Source organism: Rhinatrema bivittatum, chromosome 2, assembly GCF_901001135.1.
Source record: "Rhinatrema bivittatum chromosome 2, aRhiBiv1.1, whole genome shotgun sequence".
NCBI classification, from domain to species: Eukaryota; Metazoa; Chordata; class Amphibia; order Gymnophiona; family Rhinatrematidae; genus Rhinatrema; species Rhinatrema bivittatum.
Genome location: NC_042616.1, coordinates 266383437 through 266396149, shown reverse-complemented (window position 1 = coordinate 266396149; position 12713 = coordinate 266383437). Strand labels below are relative to the sequence as shown.

At 47.3% G+C, this 12713-nt stretch overlaps 1 protein-coding gene across 2 annotated transcripts in view; it reads right to left on the bottom strand.

Annotated features, from left to right (window-relative positions):
- The window catches only part of SEPTIN7 (septin 7), a 407754-nt gene that overhangs the window by 163743 nt on the left and 231298 nt on the right, over positions 1 to 12713 (bottom strand). For both annotated transcript variants that reach the window (XM_029589487.1, XM_029589486.1), the window contains exon 5: positions 10947 to 11047. In XM_029589487.1, coding sequence (XP_029445347.1) covers positions 10947 to 11047 — 101 coding nt within the window. The remainder of the gene's footprint in view (positions 1 to 10946; positions 11048 to 12713) is intronic.

The window sequence follows — 12713 nt, the reverse complement described above, 5'->3', positions numbered from 1 at the left end:
AAGTTGCTCGAACTTCATGCTTGCCCGAGTCAAGGCCTTTGTGTACAATATCTTGAAGTGAATCCTGAAACTGCTCTGGAAGGGAAAGCGAGAGTTCCTGAACCTGTTTCCACAGGTTCCTTTGGTATTGGTTCATATAGAGCTAGTAGGAAGCAATCCTTGAAACCAGCATGGAACCCTGAAATATCTTTCTACCTAAGTTGTCCAGGAATCTACTTTCTTTTCCAGGCGGTAGGGAAGCATGAGACTTCTGTCTTTTTGCCTTCTTTTGGGCAGATTCAACCACCACTGATTGATGAGGCAATTGAGACCTCTGGAATCCTGGAGCAGGTTGTACCAGATAAGTAGCGTCAGCCCTCTTGTTCACGGATGGTACAGAACTTGGGTGTTCCCATATTCTGTGCTGTAAATCTTGGAATACCTCATGTACCGGGAGGGTCCACGAATTGTAGGACCTCCAAAGTCTTTTGTCTCTCATCCACCTCTGTCTGGATAGCGAAAGGTATGGTCTCCGCCATTTCCCTAACGAAGTTAGTAAATGAGAGGTCTTCCGGTGGAGATTTTCTATGGTCTTCTGGTGGAGAAGGATTTGAAAATATCTCTTCATCCGAAGAAATATCAGAGGTGGTGTCCCCAGTATCCTGATGTGGAATGTAAGCAACTGGGTTCTTAGGATGTAATGGAATCGGTGAGCGAGGCCTAGTAGGCCTTGGTACTCCTGATGGGCCTGGGACGGGGTCCAATGGTAAATGCCTTGGTACTCCAGACGGTACTGGTACTGGGTCCTGAGGCAATTGCTTTGTAAGGATATCCAAGAGCGAGTCCAGTTTGTTAAGAACTGGATGTAGCACGGTGACATCCTTAGGAGGAACCGGCGCTGGTGTCGCTGGCACCGAGGAAGGAATCGGTGGAGGCGTGTGCGGCATCGGTGACTTTACCGGGGTAGGAATAGTCTCCGGTTCCGCTGGCATCGTCGGTGACCTCTGAATCGACGGGATGGGCACCGATAGTGATGGCACCGGCCTCGATGGTGGTGGCACCGGCATCGATAGTGGAATCGCCTCACGTAGCGCTTGTTGCACCGCTTGACGTATCAGGGAGTCAAGTTCCACTCGCGCAGCTGGTGAAAACAGAGCAGCTGTGGAGGGAGGCGGTGGAGGCGATGCCGATACCCCCTCAGAGCCCTGAGGAGGTTCGGAACCCGGCACCGATATCGGTGGGGAACGCCCTTCAGTAGGCCTTGGAGCCTCTGTCTCCGTCCGGGCTTTCTTTGCCGGAGAGGCCGTACCTGTGGAAGTCTCTCCGGCCATCGTATCCTGTCGTCTCCGATGGCGATGCTTCTCCTTCTGCTTATCGCTGCCCGAAGTCGATGCTTTTGAAGATATCGACTGGGATGAGGCTGAGGCATCTCCCGCCTCCGGTTGTTTTTTCTTTAGTATAAGCTGACGAACGGAAGCCGTTGGAGAGGACTGCGCTGAAGTCTATGCCCGTGGAAGCAGCTGAATGGAAAAAAGTTGCTCCATTTTCTCAGCCCTCAGACGACGACCTTTACTGGTCATTTCAGCACAAGATTTGCACTTTTGAATGTCGTGGTCCTTGCCTAAGCAAAGAACACATTCAAAATGCGGGTCGGTAATCGACATCGTTCTTGTGCAATTTGGGCACTTTTTGAAGCCGGAGGCCATGGCGCCGGACGGCCGTCGACGGCAAAAACCCCCGAAATTATCGCTCCCAGCCAGGAATCGATAACCGAAAAAAGTTACCGCTGGTAATAAAATTGAAAAACCCCTGCGGCTAAGTAATTTTTGTCAAATTTTGTACAAGGTGAAAATCACTTCAAGACTCCTATTAACCCGCGATGCTAACGGCTTCGCGGAAAAAAGAAGACTGAACAGAGACCCCTGTGGCAGGGAATATCATGGCATGCTGAGCATGCTCAGTAGGCACTTCGGTGCCACTCAAAAGTTTCATAGAAACTTTTAAAGAAGTTTTCCGTATATGGGGCTCCATTACTGATGTCACCCATATGTGAGGACTAGCATCCTGCTTGTCCTGGGATAAATCAAAGATATATAATGCACAAACAAGAACTTTTCAGTAATAAGGAAACAGACTCCAAGTAACAAGGAAATATTCAACCCAGAGTTGGAAGTAGCAAATACAGTAATAGAATTCAAGAAAGCTTGGGATACACACAGATGGTCCTTAGTTGAGAGGAAATAAATGTAAAGTCAAAGATCAAGTAGACTGTGATAATACAACAGGAAAGGATAATGGGAAGACTAGACTGGCAGATGATTTGCCATCATAGTTATTTACTGTGTATGTAAAATTGATTTTTTGCAACCCATCAAAATTGAGACTAATTTTATAGACACAATGTTTTAAAAAGCCTCATTATATTTTAATGACTATACAATCTAATAGGTTGAAAGTCATGACCGGTTTATATGAGCATTGAGGATCACTGAATTAGATTTAAGTTTGAAGAAAAAAAACTGTGCAAAAATTTGTACATTGAGCCAACACGGGACAGTTCGTTTGCACAAGTTTGAAACAGCTTATGTTTTGATAATTTGAGAATTATAGAAAGAAAATAGTTGTACTGAAAAGAAAAGTTTGCATCCAAACTTGTGAAAATGCATTGTGCAACTTTTATTAGAATCTTAAACTGAGTGCTTTCAAGCTAAAACTCCCATAATTTCTGCACAAGTTTTTGGGTGCATGATTTCAGAGCCTGAATCGTTCCAACAGCCCTTTTCTGGATTACCTGCACTGTCGCGATTCATAGGAGATGCAGCTTCCAAAAATGAGAATATCCCAAATGAGCCCTCACCCACGATCTGCACAGAGCTTTTAACACATTCTGGAAACATACTATATTGCTTTCAGAGTTTCTTTCTTTACCAGTTGCCAAAGAAAAGGAAATAAAGATAAAACTAAGCTTTTCTACATTTCTGTCCTTTTTCCATTTTATCTTTCTGTTTTGCACTTTAGACATCAAATTTTACTTTACTTTCCCCCATCTCATTTTGCTGTTTCCCTTCAATTTTGATTCACTTGTCCTACCCCTTTTCAGTCACTTTCCTTTGCCTCAGCGATAGCTTCTGCTTCTCAATCACCCTGAACTCTTTCAGGGATCTTCCCCTTTTCAGTCACAATAGCCACTCTCCATAGTGTCATTTCTCCCTCCTTCCACACCTTCCTCTACTACTGCTCCCCATTTAGCTGCCTCTCCCATTTTACTCTTATTCTGTGCAGAACTACATATAAAGTCAATGTTGCAGCCTGCATAGCCTACCTCCAATCACAATTAAATAGCAAATGTTGCTTACCTGTAACAGGTGTTCTCACAGGACAGCAGGAGGTTAGTCCTCACATATGGGTGACATCATCAGGATGGAGCCCAATCACGGAAAACTTCTGTCAAAGTTTCCAGAACTTTGACTGGCCCCTACTGGACATGCCCAGCATGGCACTAACCCTGCAGCCAGCAGGGGTCCCCCTTCAGTCTTATTTGATACCTACAGGCAGTGCCAAAAAAATAAAACAAAACGTTACGAACCCAACACCACGGGGCGGCGGGTGGATTTTGTGAGGACTAACATCCTGCTGTCCTGTGAGAACTCCTGTTACAGGTAAGCAACATTTGCTTTCTCACAGGACAAGCAGGATGGTAGTCCTCACATATGGGTGAGTACCGAGCTGAGGATGTCCGCACATGCACCAAATGTACCCAACGGCGTGCAACAGGCACAAAAACTGGGGTGGAATTTGGTAGAGGGCATCCAGAACCCCACTGGGCAGGCGGAAGGGTGTTGGTACGTCAACTATGGAAATAGGTTACGCAGGACAGACTGGCCGAAGATGGAATCTTGTCTTCCGGCTTTGTCCAAGCAATAGTGGGCTGCGAAGGTATGGAGAGAGCTCCAAGTGGCAGCCCTGCAAATGTCAGGAAGTGGCACGGATCTTAGGTGTGCTACTGAAGTTGCCATGGCCCTCACAGAGTGTGCTTTAACATGGTCTTGAAAAAGAATGCCCGCTTGCTGGTAGCAAAAAGATATGCAGTCTGCCAACCAGGAGGAGAGAGTCTGCTTACCCACAGGTTGCCCTAATTTGTTGGGATGGAAAGAGACGAATAACTGAGTGCTCTTCCTGTGGGCAAGTGTACGGTCTAGATAGAAAGCTAGAGCCCATTTACAGGCAAGGGTATGCAAAGCCTGTTCCCCTGGATTGGAGTGGGGCCTGGGAAAGAAGATAGGTAGTATGAAGGATTGATTAATGTGAAACTCTGAAACTACCTTGGGTAAAAACTTAGGGTGAGTGCAGAGTACCGCCCGGTCCTGCAGGAGTTTCGTGTAAGGCGGATAGGTAACTAGGGCCTGTAACTCACTAACCCTGCGAACTGAAGTGATAGCGAAAAGGAAAATCACTTTCCATGTGAGATATTTTAGGTCACAGGAGTGAAGAGGCTCGAATGGTGGTTTCATGAGCTGACCAAGAACCAGATTAAGGTCCCAAGAAGGGGCCGGAGGACAAAAAGGTGGCTTGATATGGAGCAAGCCCTTTAAAAATCGTGTTACGAGGGGTTGTACTGAGATAGAAACATCCTCGACACCTTTATGGAAGGCGGCTACCGCACTAACATGCATTCTGATGGACGAGGTTTTTAGACCTGACTGACAAATGCCAGAGATAGTCCAAAAACCTCGGGATTGGACAGGAAAAGGGATCAAGGGACTGCGAAGTGCACCATGATGCATACCTTTTCCATTTATAGGAAATAGATTTTCTTGTGGAAGGATTTCGGGAAGCAATCAGGACACTAGAAACCGAATCTGAAAGGTTAAGCGGTTGAAGGATTAACCTTTCAACATCCATGCCGTCAGGGACAAGGCCTGAAGATTGGGATGGCTTAGGCATCTGTTGGTTTGAGTGATCAGATGTGGGTCCATTTCCAAGAGAATGTGCCTGCGGCTGGAGAGATCCTGGAGTATGGGAAACCACACTTGGCGTGGCCAGTGAGGTGCTATCAGGATCATCGTTCCCTTGTCCTGACGTAGTTTCACAAGAGTCTTCGAAAGAAGAGGAAGTGGAGGGAATGCATAGAGCAGACTGGTTGCCCAAGAGAGGGAGAATGCATCTCTGGGCTGAGAGCGCTCGCTCCGAATGAGGGAGCAGTAATTGTCCACTTTGTGGTTCTGAGGAGACGCAAAGAGGTCCGTCTGGGGGTATCCCCATTGGCGAAACATTGAGGTCGCTACCAAGGGGTTAAGAGACCACTCGTGTGGCTGGAAGACGCAACTCAGTTTGTCTGCCAAAACATTGTCCACTCCCGTGAAGGAGGTGGCCCTGAGGTACATTGAGTGGGAGAGCACTTCCGACCAAATCTGCGCAGCTTCTTGACACAGAAGGAAGGAACCTGTGCCTCCCTGCTTGTTGATGTACCACATGGCCACCTGGTTGTCCGTCTGAATCAGGATGACGTGATTTGACAGGCGTTCCTGAAAAGCCCTGAGAGCATATCGCATTGCTCGAAGTTCTAGGAAGTTTATTTCATGTTTGGCTTCCCCTGGAGACCAAGACCCTAGTGTCTGTAGATTGTCCACATGGGCTCCCCACCTGAGGTTGGAAGCGGTGGTGGTGAGAATGAGTTGAGGATCTGGCACTTGAAAGGGCAAGTCCCTGGAGGAGACTGTCGTGATCTTTCCACCAGGAGAGAGACAGACTGAGTGCGTCTGTGATGTGGACAATGGTCGACAGAGGTTGAACAGCTTGAATCCATTGTGACCTCAGAGTCCAATGCATGAGCCTCATGGCCAGGCGGGCCATTGGTGTGACATGGACTGAGGACGCCATGTGTCCTAAAAGGACGAGGAATTGGCGAGCTGTTGCTGTATGCTGAGACTGCAACTGGTGAGCGAGAGACACGAGGGTTAGCGCTAGTTGTTGAGGTAGAAAGGCTTTTGCCTGCAAGGTGCCCAAGTCTGCCCCAGTGAACGACAAGGTTTGAGATGGGACTAAATAGGATTTTTCGTAATTGACGAGAAATCCTAGAGAAAGTAGAGTGTGTAGGATCAAATCGAGGGACGACCGAGCGGCTTGCTGGGTTGGAGCCCTGATTAACCAGTTGCCCAGATAGGGGTAGACGTGAACACCTTCCTTCCTGAGAAAAGCTGCGACCACCACGAGACATTTGGTAAAGACTCGTGGTGCCGATGCTAGGCAGAACGGAAGCACGCGATATTGAAAGTGCTTTGGGCCTATTAAAAACCTGAGGTACTTGCGATGAGCTGGAGTTATCGCAATGTGTGTGTATGCGTCCTGAAGGTCCAGAGAGCAGAGCCATTCTCCTCTTTGCAGAAGAGGTAGAAGCGAGCCCAAGGTTACCATCTTGAACTTTTCTCACTGAAGGTACTTGTGGAGAGCATGTAGGTCCAGAATTGGACGAACTCCCCCGGATTTTTTGGGGATCAAAAAATACCGGGAATAGAACCCTAGGCCTTGCTGCGAGAGTGGGACAGGTTCTATTGCTCTTAACTGAAAAAGGGAAACCTCCTGCTCCAGAAGGACAGAATGGTCGGATACTCTCCATGCTTGCAGAGGTGGTGAGTCCGGTGGAAGAGCAAGAAAGTTTAGGTGGTAACCCTGAGCAACGATTGCTAGCACCCATTGGTCAGTTGTGATTGATTGCCACATGCCGTGAAAGTGGCACAATTGACCTCCCACTGGTATGCTTGGCAGAGGAATCAGACTGCTGCTTTCCAAGTGAAAGTCAAAAACCTGAAGCAGCTCCGGCTGAGGAGCTGCTTGCGGCTTTTGCTTCCGGGCCTGGCGAGGCTGAGGTTTTTGGGAAGGCCTCGAAGTTCGGGATCTTGCTGGTGGAGGATAGTACTTCCTTGGACGGAAGAATGACTTCTTAGAGTCCTTCCTAAAGGGCTGTCTTGAGGGGAAGTCGGAAGGTATCGATGAGAGCTGTTTAAGGGTCTCATGATGGTCCTTTAATTCAGCCACTATTTGCTGGATCTGTTCACCGAACAGATTGTCTCCTACACATGGTAGGTCAGATAGCCTGTCTTGTACTTCTGGCCGAAAGTCAGAAGATTTGAGCCAGGCCCATCGTCTTGCCGAAATGGCAGCTGCAGACACTCTAGTAGAGGTGTTGAAGATATTGTAAGCTGTTCTTATCTCATGCTTTCCTGCCTCAAACCCTTTGTTGACAAGGATTTGAAGCTGTTGGAATTGTTCAGGCAGGGATTCAGAGAAGTCCTGTATCTGCTTGAAAATGACCCTATTGTATTGGGTCATATACAGCTGGTAAGCAGCAATTCTGGAGATGAGCATGGCCCCTTGGAACACTCGTCGACCAATATTGTCTAGGAACTTGTGTTCCTTAACAGGAGGGGTAGATGAGTGAGGCTTCGTCCTTTTTGCTTTCTTTTGAACCGATTCCACCACAACTAAGTGGTGGTCGAGCTGAGATTTTTGAAAGCAGAGGGCTGACTGTACTAAATAGGTAGTGTCAGCTTTTCTATGGACTGGGGCAATGGATCCTGGGTTTTCCCAGTTCTTTTTGAGGTCAAGAAGAACTTGATGAACGGGAATAGACGTGATCACTTTAGGGGCATCCAGGAACTGGAGGAGCTCCATATCTGGTGCCTATCATCCTGCTCCGTCTGAAACTGAAAAGGGACCAACTCAGACAATTCCTTCACAAAATTAATGAAAGAAAGGTCCTCTGGAGGAGAACGCTTTCTACTTTCAGTAGGAGAGGGAGGTGAAGGTAAGTCATCGGTGTCTGTGGAAGTATCATCACCCCAGGTGTCATAAGGATCAGCAGACTGACCTGTAGGACGAGAAGGGGGTTGGATACCCGAAGGCCCCGGCTGAGGCTCCGAGAAAATCGAAGGAATCGCCGGGGGCACCATGAACAGCCTGGAGGGCATCGTTGCCTGTATCAAAGGCATCGATGGTGCCAATGTGCGTATCGCTCCAGACGAATGAATCGGTTGCGAGGGATGAATTGGCATCGATGGCTGAAGCAATACTCCCGAAGGAGGAATGCGGAACGGTGTTTCTCCTCCTGATGAAGCTATCAACGGGGAGCGCACCGGAGCCATTGGAGACCCGGGAATCACCAGTGGAAGGGTGGTATTGATCACCTCCATCCGGGATAGCAGCGGTGCCAGCGCTGCTGTCATCAGGTCGGTGACCAGTTCCACTCTCTGTGCCGATGGAACCTGGAGCAGTTGCATCGCCTTGTCGATGGCCTCCTGGACCAGCTGGTCCAGTTCTTCCCGGAGACCTGAAGCAAGCAGCCCGGCTCCGTGACGGAAGAGGGAGGCGGAGGCACAGTCGGAGGGACCACCTTTACAGGCGGAATCGCGACTCCCAAACCCCAATCGGGTGAGGGTGACCTCAATGTCCCGGTCACAGGAATGGTCTGTGCCATTTCTGGACGGGGCTTCTTCGATGGTGGCTAGGACAGTGGAGAGGTAGATGATTTCGCTCCCTCGACGGTCTGAGACTTACGATGCCGATGTTTCTCCCTACCATCCCCTCGATCTTGAGTGGGAGTAACGGAGTCGATGGCCGTGAAGACGTCAATGGCGGATGGTCACCGGACGAAGGTCGATGCTGGTGCAACTTCAACTGTGCCGGTTCTGATGACGTCGATGTGATGGACGACGTAGGAGTGTGAACACGGAAGAGGAGTCCCATCTTCTCCATTCTGGCTTTGCGAATTTTTGGTGTCATGAGGGCACATTTGGTGCAAGTCAGGACATCATGCTCACGGCCTAAACACATTACACAGACTCCATGAAGGTCTGTGATAGACATAGTATGAGTAAAGTCCGGGCACCAACGAAACCCCGATGTCATGGCCATAGAAAAAAAATCGAGCTGCTGTGCGGTCGACGGCCAGTAGGCCGTGAGGGCCGAACTCGACAATAATCGACGAAAGACTGTCAAACTTACCGGAGTACCGCGGCCTGAGAAAAGTTAGAGGAGGGACCCCTGTGGGGCAAAATAATTTTAAATAAGTCGAGGAAAATTGTCAGAAATCTCTTCAGAGCACCTAAACCGCGAAGCTACTGCTGCGCGGAAAAAAGAAGACTGAAGGGGGACCCCTCTGGCTGCAGGGTTAGTGCCATGCTGGGCATACCCAGTAGGAGCCAGTCAAAGTTCTGGAAACTTTGGCAGAAGTTTTCCGTGATTGGACTCCATCCTGATGTCACCCATATGTGAGGACTACCATCCTGCTTGTCCTGTGAGAACAGCAAGTACTAAAATGCTGCAGTATTAAAAAGGAAGTTCTGCTTTCCCTTTGCAGAGTTCTCAATATTGTGTGTGTGTGTGTTTCTGGGCATGTAGCCTCATACAAGAGGAGGTCAGAAGAGTCCTCAAAAAGCTAAAGTGGTTCTTCTCTGTCTCTGCTTCTCTTCAATACTAGTTTATTCAGCTGTGAACTAGAGGGGCTCTGCAGATGTTATAATTAGTGAGGTTTGGGTGGATCCTTGGACACCGTGGCAGCCGACAACTTTTTGGACCTCTGACTTAATATCGCCATTATATTAAGTCGGAGGGCCATCAACATGCATTTGCATGTTGCGGGTGCTATTAGTCTCGGGGGAGTTGGACGCGCGTTTTCGATGCACTATTACTCCTTACTGAATAAGGGGTAAAGCTAGCGCGTCGAAAACACACATCCACAAATGCCACGTCCAAATATATCAGCCTGACAGAGATTGATCTTTTATTAGACAACGTGATGAAGCCACCAGAGGTGGCGGTACAAGTAGCCTGGCTGGGCTAGTATCCCTCAGGCGCTGGAACAGCGACTCCTCCGGTAGCAGTGCTGTAGTGGAAAGAACTAAGAATGATGAGTACAGTGGAATATGCACAAAGCCCCAGTATGGAGAACCCCAGGATAGGGAGAACAGGCCCTCGAGGAGCGGGTACCTGATCCCTGAGAGGCTTGAAGGTAATGTACTCACACAGCACAGCGGTTCCACGTAGATGGCGGCACTAGGGCTGGAACGGAGGCAGGTCCTCGAGAAGCGAGTACCTGGTTCCAGGGAACAGCTCTGAGTGAAGATGGCAGTACTCACTGGTGTTTAAGATAGCGAATCCTTCCAGGCAGAAGAGAAGGTAGGAGCAGGCAGCGAGTCAGGGAACATGGGCCCTCGAGAAGCGAGTACCGGTTTCCTGATAGCGACCTGAGAAGCAAGTGAGGCCCCCGAGGAGTGGGTACCCAGTTAACGTTAAGAGTCCAATGGAAGATTGGAGAGGCAGAGTAGCTGGGTATGGAGAGTGAATCCCGTCCGTAGGAATCCCCCTTGCTATCTCAAAGGCTAGCAAACATCGTAGGCTTTAAATATCCGGGCAGCGTGACATCATCACAGGGGGACGCTCCTGAGGTTCGCGCCAAGTAGGAAAATAAGAGTGAGGGCCGCGCAGCGCATGCACCCTAAGGTACCAGCGGAGCATGGCGGGAGACAGCACCCAAACACCGCGGCAGCCAGTCGTCCCATCCATAGCGAGAGGAGGTGCAAAGAAAGAAAGGTAGGCACAGTGAAGCCTTCGGGAAGGGACGGTTGCAACAGTAGACCAGGACTTCTGAAATTCTGCCCTGTCAGACAGGTTTTATTGCTATCCAAATTAGCCTTTTTTGACCATATGCATGCAAATACATTAATATATCTGGCTCAGACTGATACTAAGAAATCCATAATTTAAAAAAAAAAAAAAGAAAAAACAAATGGCTCAATATATTATCGAAATTATCCTAAACATGTTTATGAGGTCACAATACTTTTAAAATGCTTTGAAAAGGAGAGTTTATAAATAACTGCAAATGAGAAACTAAAATGATCAGTTTACAAAGTGAACATGAAAAGATAACAAATGTTTGCAGAAACTGAAACATGAAAACTTGACCTTACCAATTGCTATTGTCTACTGCATCTCCAAATCCTGGTGTGTCGACTATTGTGAGAAGTAACTGAACACCACCTTCCTTTATTAAAACTTTTGATTGCTCAACCTATAAAATAAAAATTTCAAATTCAGTCAACATGGATTGTACCATAAAAAAAAGAATACACTTTTAAAAATAGGTTGGAGCAATTCCAAAACAAAATTTTTAACCCATTGACTATTACAAACTACCTGTTAATGATTCTGGCTCAATTCTGTAGATACATCTAGATCCACTAACACAGCTGGCAATTTCTGATACTAAAAACATGCATATTCGTACAGAACCAAAATAAATCATTGTTTTCCCTGGAAGAAAAGCGCAAGCCATTTTAACTCAGTTCATTCCTGGCCTCCAGCTAGGCTTTTAAGAAAATGAAAGCTTTGAACAGCAACAAGTCAAGTTGTGCAATCTGACAAGTAAAATAGCAACACCATTAAGATAGAGTGGTTACCCACAAGGACTGGAGGTATAGCCTAGTGGTTAGAAGAGGTTGAGAACCAGGGAAGCCAGTTTTCATTGAAGAGTGGGAGGAATAGCCTAGTGGTTAGAGCAGTGGGCTATGAACCAGGAGACCCAGGTTCAAGTCACATTGTCACTCCTTGTGACCTTGGGCAAGTCACTTTACCCTCCATTGCAAGCCCTCTGGGGATAGGGAAATACCTACAGTACCTGAATGTAATCCACTTTGAAGTGCTTAAAAAGTGTGAAAAGTGGAATATAAATCTAAAACTAAGACAGTAGCAGCCTTTTAACATAGGCTTAATTTTCTTTCAAAAAGTTTATTTCCTTTGAACTACTCAACAGTTGCTCAAACATTCTGAATTGCTACTTCCTTTCAAGCACAACACACGCCACATAACTATGAAATTGTTACAGTGATTTGACACTCAATTAGATCACTTCTGATCCACTAAAAATGCTTATTTACTCATAGCCTAATTTTCCCAAAGTTTCCATCATGCTTTTTATAAGCCGAGAGGGGAAGTTGTAGTAGCATGAAAAAGAAATCAAAATAAAAGACAAGACTTCCAAAAGAGTGGCAAGCAAGGCACTTAAAGATTCCTTGTTAGTTGCAAAGAAAAGAAACATACAGAGTCTTGGCAAGGCACCCTTTCTGAGGTACAGCATAGTTTGCAATACCACAAATCAAAGAGATACTGATGAGAATGAAGACATTACAAAAAAAAAAAAAAAAAGGAACATAAAATGGCTGGCATATTTACAGCAGCTAAAACACTAGAAAGCAAATGTTGCTTACCTGATGTAACAGGTGTTCTCACAGGACAGCAGGATGTTAGTCCTCACAAATGGGTGACATCGAGGATGGAGCCCACCACGGAAAACTTCTGTCAAAGTTTAAACAGAACTTTGACTGGCCCCTACTGGGCATGCCCAGCAAGGCACTGACCCTGCAGCCAGCAGGGGTCTCCCTTCAGTCTGATTTTCAAAGCTACAGGGTTTCGTGAGGACTAACATCCTGCTGTCCTGTGAGAACACCTGTTACATCAGGTAAGCAACATTTGCTTTCTCACAGGACAAGCAGGATGGTTGTCCTCACAAATGGGTGAGTACCGAGCTGAGGATGTCCTGACTTGCACCAAATGCACCCAACGACGTGCAACAGGCACTACAACTGGGGTGGAATTTGGTAAAGGGCATCCGCACCCTACCGGGAAGGTGGAAGGGTGTTGGTACATCACATTGGAAAAAGGTTACGCAAGACAGATTG